Below are 20,834 nucleotides of genomic sequence, written 5' to 3' on the forward strand. Positions count from 1 at the left end.
GGCAGCCTTCCTGCAGATGTCCTTCTGATGTTACCAGTAGAAGTGCCGGTGGGAACAGGCTGTGGTTGGTCTGACGTTTCCAAGGCTGGTCTCTGCAGTTCTGCACTGCCGTGGAGGACTTGCTTCATTTGTGACTGCTGCTGGCCCTCTGAGATGGACGTGGGGAAAGGCATAGCATACGCAACGCTCAGCAACTGTACTCGGGTTTAGGGCTTTAAAGCTGACCTCTTGCACCCTGGAGAGATGGCTCAGTTATAAGAGCGCTGGCTGCTCTTCCCTAGGACCTGCCTTCAGTTCCCAGCACCCACACAGTGGCTGGCAAAGGTCTGTAACTCCAGTTCCAGGGGATCTTATACCCTCTTCTAGCCTCCATGGGCACGCACAGGCTTACATTTGGTGCACAGATATGCTCGTAGACAAAACACTTTACTATGCATAAAAATAATATAAATAAGTCTTTTTAAAAAGTTTAGGGGGAGGCTGGGCGGTGGTGGCGCACGCCTTTAATCCCAGCACTCGGGAGGCAGAGGCAGGCGGATCTTTGTGAGTTCGAGGCCAGCCTAGTCTACAGAGCGAGATCCAGGAAAGGCGCAAAGCTACACAGAGAAACCCTGTCTCGAAAAACCAAAAAAAAAAAAAAAAAAAAAGTTTAGGGGAAAAAAAAAGGAAAGAGAACCCAAAACCTCAAACTAACTGTTTGGCATTCAAATTGTCTCCTGTACTGTACCCATGATGGGGTCCAAATTTAGATCTATGTCCCAGTGTCCAACAAGCCAGGTAGCACATTCTTCTTTTGCAAACAGCTCAGTCTGTTGACAAGACACTCTGGTGACAGCACACTTCTGAAAACCTGCCTTGGGTTGCAAGGCCAGGCAGCCTTGTGTTCAGAATCCTAAACTACACAAAGAAGCAAGGACAGAGCTCTCTGTCGCTACTTTATCTAAGTCTATGATAAGTTTGGAAGAGAGAGAGAGAGGAAAAAAAAAAGAACTTTGCTGAGCCAGTTCTCTGTCCCTGAGGTGGTGCCGACCTGTACCAGCTCCCCTTATTGTCAAGAATGTACGCTGTTTCAATGGGTGCCTTTTGATTGGTCACCACTGGCAGGTCAATTTAGCTGTTAATTTCCTGTATGGAGTGTGTATGTGAACAAGTTACTTCTCTGTTCCTTTCCATAGCCCTGCTCTTGTTTATGGTCATTCCTGGTTCCCCGATTGCAGGAGTCCCTTACACACTAAAACATGCAGAATCCCAAGTCCCTTTCCATAAAGTGGTGTAATGTTCATGGAACTTGGGTAGATCTTCATGTACTTCCAGCTATCTCTAGGTTCCTTATAACACCCAGTGTAATAGAAATGCTACTTAAGTAGTTACATTATTTAGGGAATAATTACTCAAAAAGGCTGTACATGTTTCTTACAGACAAGTTTGTTTTGTCTTGTCTTGCTTTTTTGTGCTGAGACAGTATCTCACCATAGAGTACAAACTACCCTTGAAATGTTGAACCACCCATTCTCACTGTCCCAGAGCCAGGAGGCAGGGGTTTTGTTGTTGTTTGGTATTGTTTGGTGTGTCTTAAGTGTTTAAAGGTTATTTATATTTTTATTCATGTGTATGGCTGTCTGTGAGTGTACACATGTATGTCATATGTGTGCAGGAGCTTACGGAGGCCCTGGATTCCCTGAACTGGAGTTTATAGGCAGTTGTGAGCCACGGTATGTGAGTTCTGGAGATCAGACTCAGGGCTCTGAACCACTGAACCATCTTTCTTTCTAGCTCCTAAAACTATTTTTGGATCACACTCATAGGATCTGTGGATAAGGAAGGCTAGCAGGACTTACTAAGTTACAACTAAATACCAAATAATTTTCCGTGGCCACCGGAAGGAGTACGTACCCCGGTGCCGTCCTCCTTGTGTGGGAGAGAGGGGGGGAAGAAAAGCTGTTGAAGCGCTGTGAGTCCAGACTCTCTTTGTGCCTCCCAAGTAGTGCTTTTCAAAGCGCTTGGCGTCCCTGCTCTATGGCTGTGTCACTGTGAGATGACAACAGGATTTGCTGGGAATGTGGGCCACTATTGTATCCGCCTTACGTAACCACGTGGAGTGCTGGAAATGGGTGAGCAGCCTGGGAGGTAGGCAGTGGCCAGCCCTGACTCTGCGGAGCCATGAAGGCCGCTCAGCTATTCCAGAGGGTGTGGATCCAGGCATTTAAAAAGTTGGAGAGATGGAAAGGCCATGTGAGTTCTTCAGCTTTCGCCTCCCTTTCCCATGCTTTCTCTGCCGGGAGGGGAGGGGGACAAGCCCTTCACACAGTGGCACAGTGACTCCTTTATCCTCGGATTTATTTGTGTCTTGGCAGCTTTCAGGGACAAATTGTGAGATTGCATGCAGAATGTGGCTTGCAGTCAATGGTAGAATTTTAAATAGTTGTCTTATTTTGAGCAGACCTAGGTGAAATTGATAGCCGCTCACTGGGTTTGTGAGTCAGACTGTCGATTCCTAGGTGTTGGCAATTTTGGCGAGCATGGCTTCTTGGGTACAGATTAGAGAATGTTGTGTTTGGGATCAAACATTTGACCTTCTTATCCTGTAGAAGCCGATATTCCAATGATGGGACTTCCACATTACAGGAGAGATTTCTGACGTTAGTTTTAGTACACAGGGCACTGTAACATAGATATTTGCTGTGTGGCTTGGACTGTGATTAAGTGTATCCTTAAAGCAGCTTGGGGTGAATTTTTGTTTTTAGTGGTCTCTCTCCCTGGGAAGACCCAGGGATATATAGACGCGGAGCTTAAAAGTTGGCTGTTCAGGTCACTACAGGCAGTCACAACTTAGTTATCTGCCTGTGGCTGGTTTTAAATGTTTCCTTTTGTGTGTGTTGGGAGGCGGAGTGCACATGTGTGTAAAAGGGGCTTATATGTGGAGTCCAGGGGTCAGTTTGGGGTGTCATTCTTCAGGAGCTGGTTTTGAGACAGGGTGCCATAGAGCCTGGTACTTGCCAAGTCTGCTAGACTGGCTAGCCAACAGGTCCCCTCCTGTCTTCCCCTCCCCAGGGCTGGGATGACTGGGTGTTTTTGCCTAGGCACTGGGGACTGAACTCAGGTCCTCATGTTAATGGCAAGTACTTCTACCCCCGGAAGTACCTTCCCAGCCCTAAAGGATAGTTATCTGTTTGATCAAGGTTTTCCCAAGAAAATGAGCTCTATAAAAGGCCTAAAAATAACAGCGTGAAGAACTATTTGCTTTTGGTGTCATTCTTTAAATAACCTATACACAGAGCTTCCTATTTGCAATAGGCCACATAGCTCCTAACTGTCCATGGAATGACTTCTAGGAATGACTTGTTCTCATATGGTGGATGTTACCATTAGTGTGCCTTTTAGGGAAAGTAAAGTGATCAGAGAAAATCATAGAAAGCATGCGGAATCCGCTTCAGGTGGCTGCAATCTCATCCCCGAGGTTGAAAAGGTGCCCTGGGCCCATAGGTGGAGTCCCGATCTCTGAGGAGATTGGAGTTGCAGGTCCTTCTGTGACTTTCCCTGTTCAAGATTCTCTGCCACCTTCCTGTTCCTAATAAAGTTGCTTTTTAATCTTTAAAAAGGGAAAGAAAGGCACTGAGGGGTCTGGAGCATCCTGAGTTCTCCCACACGATGCCAGTCTCCGGCTGTACCCATTGCACTTGTCCTGCTTTTTTGTCCTTGTACCCCTCATACTGATGACACTGTCCCCATCTGCCTTCCCCCAGCAGGAGCTGTTATGCTCTCTCCTTTTCCCCTTGCAAAATTGAAATCGTATTAAAACTTCTGGAACTAGACACTGCCTTGGATGTTAGGTCCTCAGCCGGAAGTCAAGCGCCCTTTGATGACCCCTTGAACTTGTGAGATGATTGGTACCTCCAAACTGCTTGAACATTGAAAGCATGATGCATAACAGTACCATGAGTTCATCGCATTCTCCCATCCCCACCACGGGGCAAACCTCAGCTCCCCCGTATCCCATCTCTGCCTCCCTCCCAGGATGCTCCATCTTCAGTTTAGATGCTTCAGTCCTTAGCTTTTCCTTTGCACTTTTGCTGTATATGACATACCTACACACGCATGTTTATCACTGAACAAACCACGAGGGTTGTTAGCATTTTTAAATAAGTTGCTATTTGTCTGTGTATGTGTGTGGGCATGAAGGCCAGAGGATGACTTGTGGCGTCTGTTTTCTCCTTCAGCCATTATGTGCGTCCAGGGAGTGAACTCAGGTCACCAGAGTAAGCTATTTCAGTAGCCCTCGTGGCTTCTTGGGGGAGGGAGAGTTGGTTTTCTTCAGAGATGTGGCCCCTGAGAGGCTGTGCGTGCACTAGCCCTGTATCCATGCACACACTGGTCACTAAATGGGCTCAGTGGGTTAAGTTTAAAAACAAAGCGCATGAAGTTAGAAGGGGAAAGTCGGGTGGGGTATAGAGGGCAAAAAAGAGGAGGATTTGATCAAAATGCATGCATTGTATGCATGTAGGAAGTTCTAAGTAAGTTTTAAACACATGTTTAATGTTACGTTAAACTCCTAACATTCATCATTTTAACCATTTCTAAGTTCAGTAGTGTTACGTATGTTCACATTGTAGGGAAGCATGGTTTGTTTTTCAAACTGCGTGTGAAAAAGATGTCACACTCTTCAGATCCTCCTGGAGTGCTCCCCCCTTGAATTGTGTTGGAAGTGTCTGTGTTGTGCGGTGTGTTTGGGGCCTGCCCCTTTCCGTTGTGTGCCTTGTGTTTGTCCATTCTGTTCTGGAGGCCATTTGCAGGTGGCAGTGGGTTAGTTTTACTCAGGCCACAGCTAAAACCGAAGGTGGCAAAGACATCTGTGTCTGTGGAGAGGGAGTTTCTACTTTCGTTTCTCTCGAGAACACTTACGATGAGATTGTATTAAAATAGGGAAATATACCAGCAGCTGCTGAAAGGTGGTCTTAGACGTAGTAAACTTCCGGAGAGGAAGGACAGTAAAGCATGTCTAGAAAGCTGGACCACAGACATCTCAGGTGCCAGATTGCCTACCCACCTCAGGTGTGGAGGTCGAGGTGGGAGTGTGGCTCAGTGAGAGGGCTTTTGCTGATCATATTCCCTAGAACCTGCAAACAGCAACTGTATTTGTTACTTTTCTGTTGCTGTGATAAAACACCATGAGGAGGGTAGTTTGTAGAAGAAAGAGTTTATTTAGGCTTATGATTCCAGAGGGGTGAGAGTCCTTCATGTCAGCCAAGCGGCAGGCATGGCCGCTGGAGGAGCTGGCTGAGAGCTCACATCTTGACTCTCACAAAGCAGAGAATAACCAGAAATGGCACTAATTTGAAATGATGCCTGCCTCCAGTGACATTCTAGACCAACTGGGGACCAAGTCTCCAAATATCAGAGCCTATGGGAATCGTTCTCATTCAAACCACCGGGACAGCCAGAGAACTGTTGAATTTAATAGAAAATGCCTTTAAAACCATTTACAAGTAATAGAAATTGTTGTCTTAGTCATAGTCATAGAATGGAGAATAGATAGTGCATCTATCTCTTGGCTTATTGGAAAGAAAAAAGCTACCACCTATTCTGTATGCATGACATTGTGTTCTAGGAAGCTGTGGGACAAAGATGAGTCAGACATCAAAAACTCACTTGAAAATCTTTCACCATCATCATTATTATCATCATCATCATCACCATCATCATCATTGAGACAGAGTCTCACTGTGCAGCCCTACCCAGCCTGGGGCTCACTATCTACAGTAGGCTGGTCTTGAACTCCACCTGCCTCTGTCTCCCAGGTGCTGGAATTTCAGGTGTGCTCTACATGCATGGATTTTTTTACTTAAACATTTAAAGATATTTATCAATTAATATATTTATAGAGATATTACCTTAATTCCTTCCTCCCTTCCTTCTTTTCTTTTTGTGACGGAGTCTCACTCTGTAGATCTGGCTGGTCTGGAACTCACAGAGATCTGCCTGCCTCTGCCTCACGAGTGCTGTGACTAAAGGCATATGCCATCATGACTGGCCAGCAGTCGTTTATTAAAATAGAAAAACTGGGCTGGGGGTGTAACTCAGTGATAGAACATGTACCTCATACATGCAAGACTCTGGGTTTGATCTCAGCATGGCAAAAGAAAAGAAGAGCCCCTCCTAAAGAAACTCCAAACAAAAACAAAAATAAAAACAGTGGTTGTTCATGGGAAACAGACAGTTGGGGTGGGGGGCTGGGTTCCATAATTTCTTCATCTTAATCCTTTCGGAATGTTTGTGTATTGCTTTGTATGGATGCATGCACCTTCTTAACTTCAGCGCCCCGCCACCCCCCACCACCCCTCCCAGGCCCACGCACACCAATAGCCAAGACTTTGCCTGCTTCTCCCACACCCTTGTATCCTTTTGATCCTAGATATAATATGAATTGTCGTTTTTAATCTTTGAGAATTCTGATCTCTTGGAGCCAGATGGTATTTGCCGTGGGAATGTCCCAGAATTGAGCACATGGGGAGGGAAAGTCACAAATGCCTCTCAGTCTGTGTAATCAGTTAAGTCACAACAGTTGGCTACTTCATGTTGCTTCTGTGCAAACAGAATTGTGGTTTCCTAACTCTGCTTGCAGAGGGAGTGATCTGGTCTAGTGTATCAGTTGGCATCATCGTCTTTAGCTCTGAGCGTCTCTCTCCCAGTCTTAAGAGTTTGTGAACAGGGAGAAAACCCCACATTATCTGAATAATTTTCAGTACCTCTTCGTCTTTCTATTATCAGTGCATATTAGCCTTCTTTCTGCAGCTTCTCACTCTGTGTGACACCTCCTACCCTCCTACCCTCCTACCCGTCAGGCCTTGTGCTGTGTTCTGAGTTGTGTCTTCATGGCTGCTTTTTCTGTAATTGTCTTCTTCAGCTGTGTATAGTGTGAGATGCTAACCCGTTGATTACGTCACGTTGGTTCTTTTTACTTCTAAAAGTCATATTTTAGATTTGTTTGTTTGGTTCTTTTGATGGGCTATTGTTCATTGATAACTGTATTTTGGAGCTTGTCCTGGAACTCATTCTGTAGACCAGGCTGGCCTTGAACTCACAGAGATCCACCTGCCTCTGCCTCCCGAGTGCTGGGATTAAAGGCGTGTGTCACCACTGCCTGGCCCAATAACTATACTTTCAGTGAGGTGTTCTAATTTCTTAAAACATGAACTATGGTTTGTATACTCCTTTGGTTTGTTATGGATGTTTCTAATACAGCCAATGATCCCTCAGGTTGTATCTTATAACTCTCACTGTGTGTGTGTGTGTGTGTGTGTGTGTGTGTGTGTGTGTGTGTGTGTGTGTGTGTGTGTACATATGTGTGAGTTCATGTGAACTATGAACTCAGGTTTCTTACATATCTGGGAATTCTGTGAAGCCTTCATTTAAACATGTCCCTTGGAGAGAGGAACCTTGCATTTCCTATGTGATGGCATTACCAGCGCCACTTTGGCATGCTTTGGGAAGATGTACAGTCACTTTCCATAATAGGACTCATTTCTAAACCTGAATGCAGGCCCATTGGTAGGTATTCTCCAGAGTGGCAATTTCTAGCTATTTCCACAATATTCATGAGCCGGGCAAGAGTCTCTGGAGTCCTTCTGTGGAAGTATTTTTTCCCTCTACTGTACCACTCTGCTCTCCCATTCTTTTAGATCTTGTACTTTTCTCCATGTATCTTCCTGTTTCAGTGCTTGCTTTCTTGACATCTCTAGCCTTTTTTAAAGGCGGTCTGCATTGAACGGTTCATTAGTCTTAAAGTAACACCACTGTGTTAAAGGTCTCCCTGGATATCTCTTAGACCTGTGTTAGCAGATGAAGTTCCTGTGGTCTGTTTTACACCAAGCGGTACTGAGAAGAAGCCAGAGATCCTACAGTTCACTCAGTGTGACACATCCTATTGGTTACAAGGCCAAGGGTTTTAAGATGTGGAAAACTTGCCGAAAGGTCGTTTTTGACACGAGAGAGAAGTGAGAGAATGTTTTTTAAATGAAATTAAAATTGTACTACATTTTCTTGAGAGAGAGAGAGAGAGAGAGAGAGAGAGAGAGAGAGAGAGAAAGAGAGAGATCATGAGTCCATGCTCACTATGTACATGTATGGAGGTCAGAGGACACTGTTAGGACTTGGTTCTCTTTTCCCACTCTATGGGTCCTCCTGCTGAGCCATCCCCCAAATAAGACATTATTAAAGAAGTTTCCTAACAATGGTTGTCAAAAGGCTCCAGCACTGGACATTTGCTCCGTTTCTAGGACCTCTCACTATGTCTTTCATTTAATGCCTGAGCATCAAGACGGCCATTTCCTAGAAGGTTTTATATGGATATAAGCAGCATAGCATTTTGAGCAGAGGCCTGCTTTTTTTAGTGTATGGGAAGTGTGAGCTGTATTCACGTCAGAGCATGTGGAGTTACAGTTTTATTTCTGGCATGGGGGTATTTGGTGTGCACTCAAGTTGACATTATTTGTTGCCACCCAGGGCCCAGGCATGGAGGAGGTGATATGGGAGCAGTACACCGTGACCCTGCAGAAGGTGAGTTCTGCACGATCCGTGCTTTCTCTCTCCTCTTGGCTTGCTGCTTTTCAGTTCATGGATCTCGCTCCCTTTGGCCTGCACAGTTTTGTTTTTAATCTCGCTGAGGTGGGCAGTGCCTCGTTGGAACTAGCTGGCACTGATTAACTGGTTGGCAGAAGTTGCACGCTTGTGTTCTTGATTATCTTCTGTTTACTGTAGAGCAATTTAGGGGATATTTAGTCCGTTCTCTTCTCTCCAGACAGAACAGACTGTAAAAGGGAAGAGGGGATGCAAGCAGTCTGTATTTGTTTGAGAATGTTGAAGTAACATTTCCCAACATGCACAACCCAACCACCCTCCTTACCCTCTCTATCCCACTTTCCCTTCTGATGTTTGAGTTGGGAATTGAATTTCTATGGTCTCACACGTTCAGAATGCAAGGAGCCCTTGGTTCAGTCCCCTGAGCTGTACCCTCTCCCCACCTCTTCTGTAATTATCGACCTTACAACAATTGTAGGTCCAAAGGAGATTTGAAAAGACTGGCTTAGAAACTGGCTCAGTTCCAAATATAGTGTGTATGTGTGTGTGTGCCTGTCTGTCTGCTTATGGAGATCAAAAGTAAACCCTAAGTATTTTTCCTAAGGTGTCTTTTATTTTACTTTTTGAGATGGGATCTCAAAATCATGGGGGCCTGAGATGGATCCCTGGCACCTTTTAAACACCGAGCCTTGGTGGTACATGCTCACAGTTCCAGGCCTGAGAAGGCAGAGAGACAGGCAGATCCCTGGAGTTTGCTGGCCAACCAGCCAAGTCCACTTAGTAAGCTCCAGGCCTGTGAGAGACGTAGTCTCAAAAACCAAGATGGGCCGGGCCGTGATGGTGCACACCTTTAATCCCAGCACTCAGGAGGCAGAGGCAGGTGGATCTCTGTGAGTTCACCAGCCTGGGCTACAGAGTGAGTTCCAGGAAAGGCACAAAGCTACACAGAAACCCTATCTCAAAAAACAAAAAACAAAACAAAACCAAAAACCAAGATTGGGTGGTGCCTGAAGAATAACACCTAAGATTGTCCTCTGGCTTCCATGTGCACATGAATGCACACAACACATACACATACACACACACAGCGCCCCCACAGTGTACACCCACCACTACCCCACCACACAAAAAAGTTTCTCTTTACTCCTCCCTTGGGGTTGAAAGTTGAACATATATTTTATTTTTTTTTAAAGTCACTTCACAGATGTTACCCTTCTTGATTAAATGAGGAAATACATGCAGCTTCTATTCATTACATGATGCATAATTGATGCGTAATAAATACATGTTATTGTCAGTTCTTTCTGTCCTGAAAATAAAAGTGTGATGTGTTAGCCTACTCTATATGTCGTTTTTTGGTTGGGCTGACTGCTCTAGAACTGCACCTAATCTCCAGTCCCGTGTGTCGTCGCTGTCGCCCCCGCGCCCCCCCCCCCCCCCACACACACACTACCCCGCCAAACACACACACAGCCTCATGCTCCAGGCAAGCTGGCTAACCCTGCCTCATCTGCAGTCAGCTCATGGTCTGCAGTCTCATCCCAGCAACCTGCCCTCCTGTCAACATCAGTGAGCATCAGAGATCATCTTGCTCCAAATCTCTCTAGGTTCTGCCATTTTCTAGACAAAGGGAAACGTCTCCCTTGACCCTCAGAACTTTGTCCCTGGGTCAGAGCCCAGGTGTCCTGATTTCTGTATCAGTCACAATGAATTCTTCAGTTGAGGCTTGCCCGTTTAACTTCACACACCCTTCTGACTCCTGTGTGAGCCCCTTTTACCAGCGTATCATACAACCCTTGTTATATGGTCCAGACGCTTGGTTTAGAAGATGGAGCCGCCTCTGTCTAAAACCAGGTGCTGGTGATGGTGCTGGCATATCCAAGGCCATGCGGAGACCACCTGGGCTGTCTGTGTTTGTAAGCAGTCTGAACACTGGGCCCCCACGAACTTGCCCTTGAATAAAGAGGTTCTCTTATTCTGAGTGTAGTTTTGTATCATCAACCCTGATTTGGGATTATAATGTCAGTGTTCCTATTGTGTGGTTTAGCCTTTTAAACACCGAAGTAAGAGTATGTGTTTCCTCGGTTCATTGGTGTGCATGGCTAAATCAGTGATGGATAGTAAACCTTTATTTCTCCTCTTGTATGCACACTGGGAAGGGTTGAGTGCTTTGCTCTTTTAAAATCACAATACTAGCTTTTTGTTTATTTATCTTATTACGTTTTTTTCATTCACATGTGTGCATCCATGTACACATGTGCACACTCCCGTACCTGCATGCCACAGCACTGGGTGAGGTCAGAGGACGTGGAGGAGTGATTTATTTTCACCATGGCTGCAAGTTCCTTTATCCACTGAACCATCCCCCCGCGCTCCTTTTCCCATTGGGCAGACCCCAGCCCCATAATAGCAGCTTTCTGTTTAGGCTTTATTTTTAAAGGCCATGCAGTTCTTTTTACCCTGGATGAAAATGCATTTGCCACCTTTTCCAACTTGAATTTAAAGATTATACCATCGTGCTATTGTTTGTTTTTTGCGTAAGGGTCTCATGCAGTCCAGGCTAGCCTCCCAATTTGCCATGCTGTCATGGCTAGCCTTGGATTCCTGACGCTGTTGCCTCCACCTCCCAAGTAGCTGGAATTACAGGCATGCGCCACTTTCAGCTAAAGATACACTTAGAATACATTTTTCACAGAGTCAATTTTTATTGACATTGTTCCAGCTCGGGTCAAACGATCCTGTGAACAGGTCTACCTGGCGTTAGGACAGTACATTCCTGTTTAGACAGAAGACAGCCTTCCTTCTCCTGCCTCTGGTGATAATGTCAGTCTGGGCTGTCAATCTTTCCCGCCTCCTGCCAGGCTGCTCCCTGTAGATAAGCAGTTTCCCTTTAGGAACCTGTCAGCTGACCACAGTGTGGCTCTATTTTGTTTGTCATTTGTTTCTGTCAGCCCATCTGTCCCAGGGCTGTCTCTGGTTATTGATTTGACCTTTATTTTATTGAGTGCTTGTAATAAATCCCGAAAGCCACTTATGGAAGGATTTTTTCATTTTTTTTCCTCTCTCCTAATTCTAATGAACAGGATTCCAAAAGAGGATTTGGAATCGCAGTGTCGGGAGGCAGAGACAACCCACACTTTGAAAACGGGGAAACGTCCATTGTCATTTCGATGTGCTCCCAGGTGGACCCGCTGATGGCTTGCTTCAGTAAGTGCCCTCACCCCCTCCCCGGCCCCTGCCAGCCCTGCAGATTGGCACTAGACAGGGTGTGAATGACGGTTGTGTACTTTTTAGTGTACTTTTATATTACATCTCAAGACTTTAAGAGAGGGTTAGCATCACAGCTAATACGTTATGTTTTAACAGTCACCAAACTTTGGGGACCATCCAGACTTGGAGGCAAGAGGGAAATCCTGTGTGTCGACCCTCCCACCCCATAGGAGGGCAGTTAGAATGCTCACTTGTAGGTTTAGGAAACCTTTTAGCTTTTCTGTGCCCCTCTCTCTCCCTCCCTCCTTACTTTGAAGACAGTGTCTGAAGCCTAGGCTGGCCTCCAATTCCCCACACAGATAGGATGACTCTGAATTCTGATTCTCCACTTCCTGCGTGCTGGGTTTGTACGCACACCCAGTTTATGCAGTGCTGGGGGCTGGACCCAGGGCTCCATCCATGCTAGAGAAGCATACCAACTGAGCTGCATCCTCAGGCCTTGGGAACCCTTTCTGAACATGCACCTTATGTCACCGCAACACAAGAGTTGAGAAAATAACCTCAGGGAAGCACTTATTTATTTTGGCTCACCTTTTCAGAGGTTTTATCTGTTGTGGTTGGGAGAATGTGGTAGAACAGGAGAGCTAACAACGTGGTGGCCGGGAAGCAGAGGGGGAAGGATGGAGACAATACCTGCCCTTCCTGGCTTTCTCCTGTATTTCCTCAAGCACATGAATGGGGTCACCCACCTTCAGGGTGGGTCTGCCCCCTTAATTCTCTTGAAAACATCCCCACAAACACACCTAGAGTGAGCTTTGCTAATCTTCTCGGTGCTTGTCAGCCCAGCCAAGTTGACAGAATTGACCATCTCAGTTTCACGTTTCTCAACGTCTTCCAAGAGTTTTTTTTTTTTAAATGTATGTTTTGAAATTTAATTAAGATGTTCGGAATGTGTCTCAGTAGAAGAGCACTTAGCCTAGATAAGGCCTTGGATTAATCTTTAGCAGTCCCTCCCCCCAAGTAAAAACCCAACTAGCAACCCCCCAACAGAATTTAATATCGGAAAAATTCATGACGGGTAAACTCAAGTTCTCTACCTGCCAGCCTTCTCTTCTGAAGAGGTAACTCCACTTTAAAAGATGGACCCTGAATCCTGTCAGGAAAGAATCTGGAGATAACGATGTGGCTACATTGGCCAGATCATTCAAAAGTTGAATTTGTGTGAGATTTAAAAATCTCTGTGCTCCCATCCTATTAGTTGGTAGTCTTATCATTAATAAAAGTTAGTCTTTTATTTAGAGTAACATAAAATTTTAAAATAACTTTGGATGAGCCTAAGTGATAGGATTTTGTGTTCTTAAAGTTTCTTCAAGAACTGAGGGAAGCCGGGTGGTGGTGGTTCACGCCTTTAATCGCTGCACCAGGCAGAGGCAGGTGGGTCTCTGTGAGTTTGAGGCCAGCCTGGTCTACAGAGTGAGTTCCAGGGCAGCCAGGGCTACATAGAGAAACACCATTTTCAAACAAACAAGAAGCTGAGGAAGAAGAAACCAGGCCTGATTGTGCTCATTTATAATCTAAGCATTCGAGAGATGGAGCCAGATACAGAAGGATCAGTAGTTTAAGGCCTTGGTTTGCTAAATAGTAAATTCAAGGCCAACTTGGGCTACATGAGACTCTTCTCAAAAAAAAAAAAAAAAAAAAGACTCTGAGGCAAGTTTCAACCTCTTTCCCTCTAACACAGATGAATGTGTGCCTATTTCAGGGATGTCCATGTGGGCTCTTTGCCGCTCGCTGTGTGCTTCAGCACATAGGACTGTCGTTGAATTCTTCTTGTCTTCCAGACTGCCTCATGACTGGGTGCCTTCTGGTGCGACCCTGTGGTCCAGACAGGTCTTTTACACATACATGGTGGTTCTTCGTAAACCCCCAGAAGCTGAATGTATGGCTTCTGGTTCCTTACCTCTGAAGAGCTCAGACCAGGTTGGCCTGACTTGGGAGCCGCCACACACTGGGGTCCTTAATAAGCTTTTGGGGCTCGTTTACTGCTTCTGTTCTCTGTCAGGGGTTCAAGATGTCTCAGCACGAGTTTTTATGACTGATGTTTATTTTTTGTTTACAGAGAAAATGACAGGGTGGTCATGGTCAATGGCACCCCCATGGAGGACGTGCTCCATTCCTTTGCAGTTCAGCAGCTTAGGAAAAGTGGGAAGATCGCTGCCATTGTAAGTCCCGTGATGTCACGTGGAGCACACCTATACATACAAGCCAAACATCCTTAGGGAAGATCGCAGACATTTTACGTCCCGTGATGTCACGTGGTACATCTAGACATGCAAACCAAATGTCCTTACACATAAACTGTAAATTTAAAAATCTTTCAAAAAGTTAAAAATATTTTTTTGTTTATTGGAATGTAAAGAAGGGCTGGAGAGATGGCTCCGTGGTTAAGAGCCCATATTGTTATTGCAGAGAACCTGATTTTAATTTAAGAATGTTTGTTTTCTATTCCTAAAGAAAATGACCATTGGACAGTTACCTGACCTAGTGCCAGCTTACTTCTTGGAGCTTTGATATTTTTCTAGGTTGATGTTTCAGGTGTAGTGAACCTGAGGAAGGTTGCAAGCATCCTACTTAAAGACTGCCACACGCATCTCCCAGGAATAGGGCCATCCCGTTAACAAATCTAAGGAAAGCAGTAGCTGCTGAGCTGTCTAATACCCAGTCCGTGTCTCCAGATGGCCTGGGATAAGTGCACTCATTGTAATTGATTGTCTCTGCAGTTCTGTTTTGTCTAGAAGGGTTACCTCTTCCCCTCTTCCTGTATCAAGTGCAGGAGTGTCAGCAATTATATACAAAAACGTCTCACTTCCTGGGTTTTCATTTGACTTTGATGAACTGACCCAAGCCTTTGGGGCTTTTCACACTTGGTCAGGAGTATTCCAAAGCACTACACTCACAGCTGCAGTCGCTTTCCTATCTTATTCTAACTTCGTGAGGTTTTTTATTGCCCTTGGCTCCGGATAGGAACCTTGGGGCTGGGAGGGTTGGCAGGGATACAGATGTTTAAGGGATGTAGGTTTTTTGTTTATATATATGACCTGCCCACTCCCTCCCACACGTGGAAGTCTAGAGAGGGAAAGTTTCATTGAAGCTGGAACCAGGGCCACCGCCCTCCCAGTTCTCTCTGTTTGCTCTGTCCTGCATCTACTCTGTTTGTCTGGACAGGTGGTCAAGAGGCCCCGGAAGGTTCAGGTGGCCCCGCTGCAGGGCAGCCCCCCTCTCAGTCATGATGACCGAGGTTTTGAGGTGATAGATGAATTTGATGGCAGAAGTTTCCGCAGCGGCTACAGCGAGAGGAGCCGGCACAGCAGCCACGATATGCTCAGCCAGAGCTGGGACGACAGCAGGGAGAGGGGGCGCCCCCAGCAGCGCACGCAGAGCCGGGAGCGGGAGCGCAGCCGTGGCCGGAGCCTGGAACGTGGCCTGGACCACGAAGACTACGGGCGCAGCCGGGAGCGCAGCCGTGGCCGGAGTCTGGAACGGGGCCTGGACCGCGATTTTGTGCCCCCGGACCACAGCCGTGGCCGCAGCATCGACAGGGACTACGACCGAGACTATGAGCGCACCTATCACCAATCCTATGAGCCCGACTATGAGGGAGGCTACAGCTCATCGTATGACCACAGAGCCCAGCCGGAGCGCCGCTATGAGCGCAGTCACAGCCGCGAACACCTACGTTCCCGGAGCCCCAGTCCTGAGCCTAGGTCCCGGCAGGAGCACAAGCATGATCCAGACAGGCCCATCGGCGTCCTTCTCACCAAAAGCAAAGCAAATGAAGGTAGGCACACGTGATGTGGGAATACAAGCAATGCTGCCAACATCACCTTGGTGCTCGCCCGGCACCTGCTGGTGTTCGGCATCAGCCTGAACCGGCAGATACCTGGCGGCTCATTTATTTCTCAGAGCCACATTACTCTTGGGTCCTTGTTCTGTGGTAAGGAGACGAGATGCAGACAAGTCCACTGATCTGGACGCCGGTGTCTTAATGGCTTTGCTTCAGAGAAGTAGCTCACCCGTACACTTGTTATATTGAAGATTCTCAGCGTCTCTCCTGCCCTGGGAACCAGAAACTATAGGGTCTTTGTGTGAACAGGCTCAGCTGGCAAGCTTAGTGCTTCTCTGGGTGAAAAGCACAAAGTAGAAGGCTGTACCCCAGCTCATCTAGATGGGAGTTCTATTCTAGGCCAGGGGTGGTATTGAGTAAATAGTCTTAGTTAATCCCCCCAAAGACCTTGGTGGTAGGAGGCCTCATTCCTGTGTTACAGGTCAGGGGCTTTGGTATGTGTGTGGAGGCTGGCTCTGGCTTAGTCTGCTGGCCCCACACTGCGTTCCTGGAGATGTGGGCACACTTAATCTCATCCAGGATTCATTTATTGTTTTTGTTTTTGTTTTGTTTTTTGTTTTTTTTTGTTTTTTTTTTTTTGAGACAGGGTTTCTCTGTGTAGTTTTGCGCCTTTCCTGGAACTCGCTTGGTAGCCCAGGCTGGCCTCGAACTCACAGAGATCCGCCTGCCTCTGCCTCCCGAGTGCTGGGATTAAAGGTGTGCGCCACCACCGCCCGGCCCAGGATTCATTTAATTCTATACAGTGAAACTGTTAGTACTGTTCATAGAGGAGGACTCTGAAACACAGGAAGTAGGGAAGCCGGAACTCCCACTTAGCCGATCTGAAGCGAGGAGATGAACAGGAGTTGAGCCGTTTCCAGTCTTGGGTCTTGTCTTCCTACTTATGAATTTTCTTACAACATAACTTTTGTCTCGTGGGTTCTCTCACTGTTCTAGGAAGAGAATGGTGAATGCAAGGCGGAAGATTCGGTCTGTAGCTTGGGGTTTGCGTTTCTGAGGGGATTTTAGATGAGTCTGTTCCTGAGTTTTTCCTACTGAAATAACTAGAGTAATGAAAGGTCAGGAGTGAGGTACCTGGAGCACGGGGCCTGTGTAAGCTGGGGTGGCACCATTGCTGAGGAGAGGGGCATCCCTGTCAGCAACTTTGGAAGCATGAAGATTTCGCAGAATCTTTATAGGTATGTGTAAGGGATGGCCCTTCACCGGTCTCCAAGCTGGATCCAGATTGAAAGATGGAGGCCAGAGATGTTTTGAGAGTGAGCGCCAGGCAGGGACCTCCTTCCAAGAGGTCTGATCCATTCTGAGGGACGTTGCTATTCAGTCCTTTCCTCCTCTTTCTGCGTTTTCACCCTCGTCTCTTCTTTTATGCCCTCCTGTCATAGGAACAACCACTCATGTCATGCAAGCGTGGGGGTACCTGGAATTAGTCAGGGCTCTCTAAAGGGACAGAGCTGATAGAATGAGTGAGCGTGCGTGCGTGTGTGTGTGTGTGTGTGTGTGTGTGTGTGTGTGTGTGTGTATGTCTGTGTGTCACTGTGTGTCTCTGTGTGTGTGTGTCAGTATGTCTGTGTGTCACTGTGTGTGTATGTCTGTGTGTCACTGTGTGCGTCACTGTGTCTGTGTATATACTCACACACGTATATAAAGGGGATGTCTTACAGTGGTTATAGCTGTGGTCCAGTGGTCTAACAATGCTGTCTCTGACATAAAGGTCAAGAATCCGGTAGTTGTTCAGTCCATGAGATGGGATGTCTGTCAGCAGTCACAGTCCGGTGCTGGAGTCTGGGAGGTGTTCAGTCTACATTGGAATCTGGCTGTAGCAACAGGTGAAAATGAACTTGCCAGGGAGAGTGAGGGCAAGCAGGCACAATGGAAAGGCTTCCTTCTTTCCTGTCCTCTTATGTGGGCTGCTACTAGAAGATGAAGCCCAACTTTAGGTGGGTCTTCCCACCTCAAACAAGCCTAGTAAGAAAAATTCCTCGCTGGTGTGCCCAGCAGCTTTGGTTTTAGTTGATTCCAGATACAGTCAAGTTGACATGCAAGATTAGCTCCCATATACCTACATATAAAACACTTAAACAGAAACCTCATGGAATATTACTTATTCTGTGTGATGTACTGGGAGTTTCCATTGCATTGAAATTTTAAAATACTGTTAGGACTTCATTAACTCAAGTCAAGACCCATTAATGAATTATGATCCATAATTTAAGACTATACTGTTGGGCTAGCGTTGAGATGACTCAGTGCTTAAGAGTGCTTGGTGTTCTTCCAGAGGGCCAGAGTTTGCTTCCCAGCACCCATGCCAGGGAGCTTGCAACTGCTTGTAACTCCAGCTCCAAGGATTCTGATGCCCTCTTCTGGCCTCCAGAGGCGTCCACATATGTGATATACATGCACATCCGCACACACTCGTGCACATGCATACACACAAATAAAAATAAATCTTAAAAAGCAAATCTTTAAATAAAATGAAGGCATTGTCCAATGAGACTGCCCAGGCCATCTTGGGCACTTAACTAAGTGCAGAAATAAAGGGATTGTGTTCCTCTCCTGATGGGGTGTTTTCCTTTTAACCATTTTATTCCCCAAACTTGGAAATTGTTTAAACAACTTTTGATAGTGAAGAAGATCAAACCCAGGGCCTAGTGTATGCCAGACAAGTGTTCTCACCTGATTCCACTTTAAACAACAACAAAACCCACTCTTTAAAATCATTTTATTTATTTGTATTTTATGTGTATGAGTGTTTGTTTTGTTTGAATGTATAAAAATAAAACTAGAGTGATGGATAGCTGTGAGCCACCATGTAGGTGCTGGGAATTGAACCTGGATCCTCTGGAAGAGCAGGCAGTGTTCTTACCCTCTTAGCCATCTCTCCAGCCCCTCCACTTAAAAAATACTTTGTATAATTTTATTGATGGGAGGAGCATGTGTACAACAATGTTTGCATGGAGCTCCAAGGACAACCCCACGAGAGTCTGTTCCTCTCCTTTTACTGTATGGATTTCAGGGACTGAGCTCCCTTTAGGCTTGACAGCAGTCACCTTTATTCACTGAGCCATTCCACTGGCCCCAGTTCTACATTTTTTAAAGATTTATTTTTATTTTATGTATGATTGTTTTGCCTGCATGTGGGTGTGTGTACCACATGCATGCTTGGTGCCTAAGGAGGTCAGAAGAGGGCATCAGATCCCCTGGAACTGGAATTACAGATGATTGTAAGTCATCATGTGGGTGCTAGAAACTGAACCTGGGTCCTCTGCAGGAGTAGCAAGTGCTCTTAACTGCTAAGTCTTCTCTCCAGCCCATGATTCCACTTTTTAAAAGAAAAAAATTGCTAAGATTACCTTGTAACTCAGCTGTTTCTGGCTAAGGTTACATGAAAATGAATCTTCTAGGAAACCCAGTAGGCAGGAGTTACTATCGATTAAGAAGGAATGCCACCAGCTCCTGTCACCAGACACCTTGCTGGGTATCAGAAGCTGGTTAACTGTTCATTCAGATGCCCATGAAACTATTTGCAGACACTCCTGTGTTACAATAAGAGCATTATTAAGCTTCTAGGTGGCTAGGTGAAATGTTTATAGGTAAGAAAAGTTGGACTTTCTCAGTGCTCTGTCCTGGGGCTGTCGATCTAACTAGTGGGGCTTTGTCATCCATAGGAGAGATGTGGTATCCCTAGGAGGGTGTGGAGTGTACCTCAGTACTTCTTTTTAGTTGTTGTGTGTGGTGATGCTAAAGATGAACCTAGTGTCTTACAAATATCAGATGTTCACTGTCCCACTGAGGATTATACAACAAAGCACTTTGTGTCTTTGTAATAAGATCAAATGCTAATAAGCTTCCTGTAGTTTATTAAAACTGATTTTAAAATGACTTCTTTTGGGATCACAAGAAGGTACTTTCCCTATATAGTAAAAAAATTTTTTTAAAAAAGCTACTGTTTGTAAGCATGCAGTTTTGAGTCAGAACACTAGTAATAACTTAACAAATTGAATGTATTTGCTCTCAAGCTTGCTTGGGATGCCTTTCAAAGTCACTATAGTTCACCATTAGAATCTGTCTTTTTAGAGGCTTAGCAAATAGTGTCAGAATAGTCTGTAGAACACTTAAAATACTGAAAAGTGTGCCTCCCTCCTAGATGTGGTGGTGGTTTTCTTTTGAGTACAGTTCAAAGTGCTGCAGACTGTTAGGACAATGCTTCCGGGATGGCTCTGCCCCAGCTTACAGACCTGGGCAGTGTGAAGTGTCACCGATGACATACACTGTGTCCCCAGCTTCCTGGGCCAGCACAATTTCCTGCTAAGATGGATGGAGCAGATTGTTGTCACCAACCTTTTACTTGAAAAGTGTGCCCTCCTACATCAGGTACCCACACAGCCTGACCAATTAGAGTCTGACCAGTGGCTAACATTTTGCAACATTGTATTCATTTCTCCTGCTTTTTTATTTATTTTTTTTATTTTCTACTTCTCTTTATCCACTTCTTCTCTGCCTCCAATCCATTCTCCCTCCCCCGCCTTCCCTCCACACTCTCTCTCCCTCTTAAAGATTCCAGGCTCTCCCCCACTTCCTCCCTCCCTCCACACTCTCTCTCCCTCTTAAAGATTCCAGGCCAGTTTAACAGAGTATCCCATATAAAAATTAAATTTTCATAACTGCTTGAAATAGTCTTCCAAGGCAGCCTTAAGTTTTCGGAACAAGTTCAGAGTGTGTGTGTTCCCTGTCTGTCTTCTAGAGTATGGTCTCCGGCTGGGGAGTCAGATCTTCATCAAGGAAATGACCAGAACAGGACTGGCAACCAAAGATGGCAACCTTCACGAGGGGGATATAATTCTCAAGGTGAGAAGCCAAGGTTGGGGAGCGCGCGTGTGCCTGCATGCATTCCTAGTCTGCGCTCCCACATCCACACCACGGACGGACTATCTGAGTCTCAGTGGCCAGGAGTAGGGGAGAGACAGGGAGAGCAGTGTGATGAGGTGGTCTTTGTCCAAAGAACAAAAATAAACAGAGATACTAGGGATGTAACTCGGGAGCCCTGCTCCCTCTCGAACCCACCCCCCAAAAGATAGTTTAAAAAGGAAAAGGAAAAACCATCCTTAGAGGCTATACTAATTTAATAACCAAGAGAAAACCTTCTCCC

The 20,834-nt window shown here is 45.9% G+C and overlaps 1 protein-coding gene across 1 annotated transcript in view; it reads left to right on the forward strand.

Moving 5' to 3' along the window:
• Tjp2 (tight junction protein 2) overlaps positions 1-20,834 on the forward strand; it is a 100,284-nt gene that overhangs the window by 51,929 nt on the left and 27,521 nt on the right. Inside the window, 6 exon segments of the mRNA XM_052763348.1 lie at positions 8,500-8,553; positions 11,658-11,739; positions 11,742-11,781; positions 13,904-14,006; positions 15,010-15,622; positions 20,430-20,533. Of these exon segments, the coding sequence (XP_052619308.1) occupies positions 8,500-8,553; positions 11,658-11,739; positions 11,742-11,781; positions 13,904-14,006; positions 15,010-15,622; positions 20,430-20,533 (996 nt within the window).

The sequence above is a fragment of the Peromyscus californicus genome, unplaced genomic scaffold (assembly GCF_007827085.1).
Source record: "Peromyscus californicus insignis strain IS unplaced genomic scaffold, ASM782708v3 Scaffold_4__1_contigs__length_199733344, whole genome shotgun sequence".
In the NCBI taxonomy this organism is placed as follows: domain Eukaryota; kingdom Metazoa; phylum Chordata; class Mammalia; order Rodentia; family Cricetidae; genus Peromyscus; species Peromyscus californicus.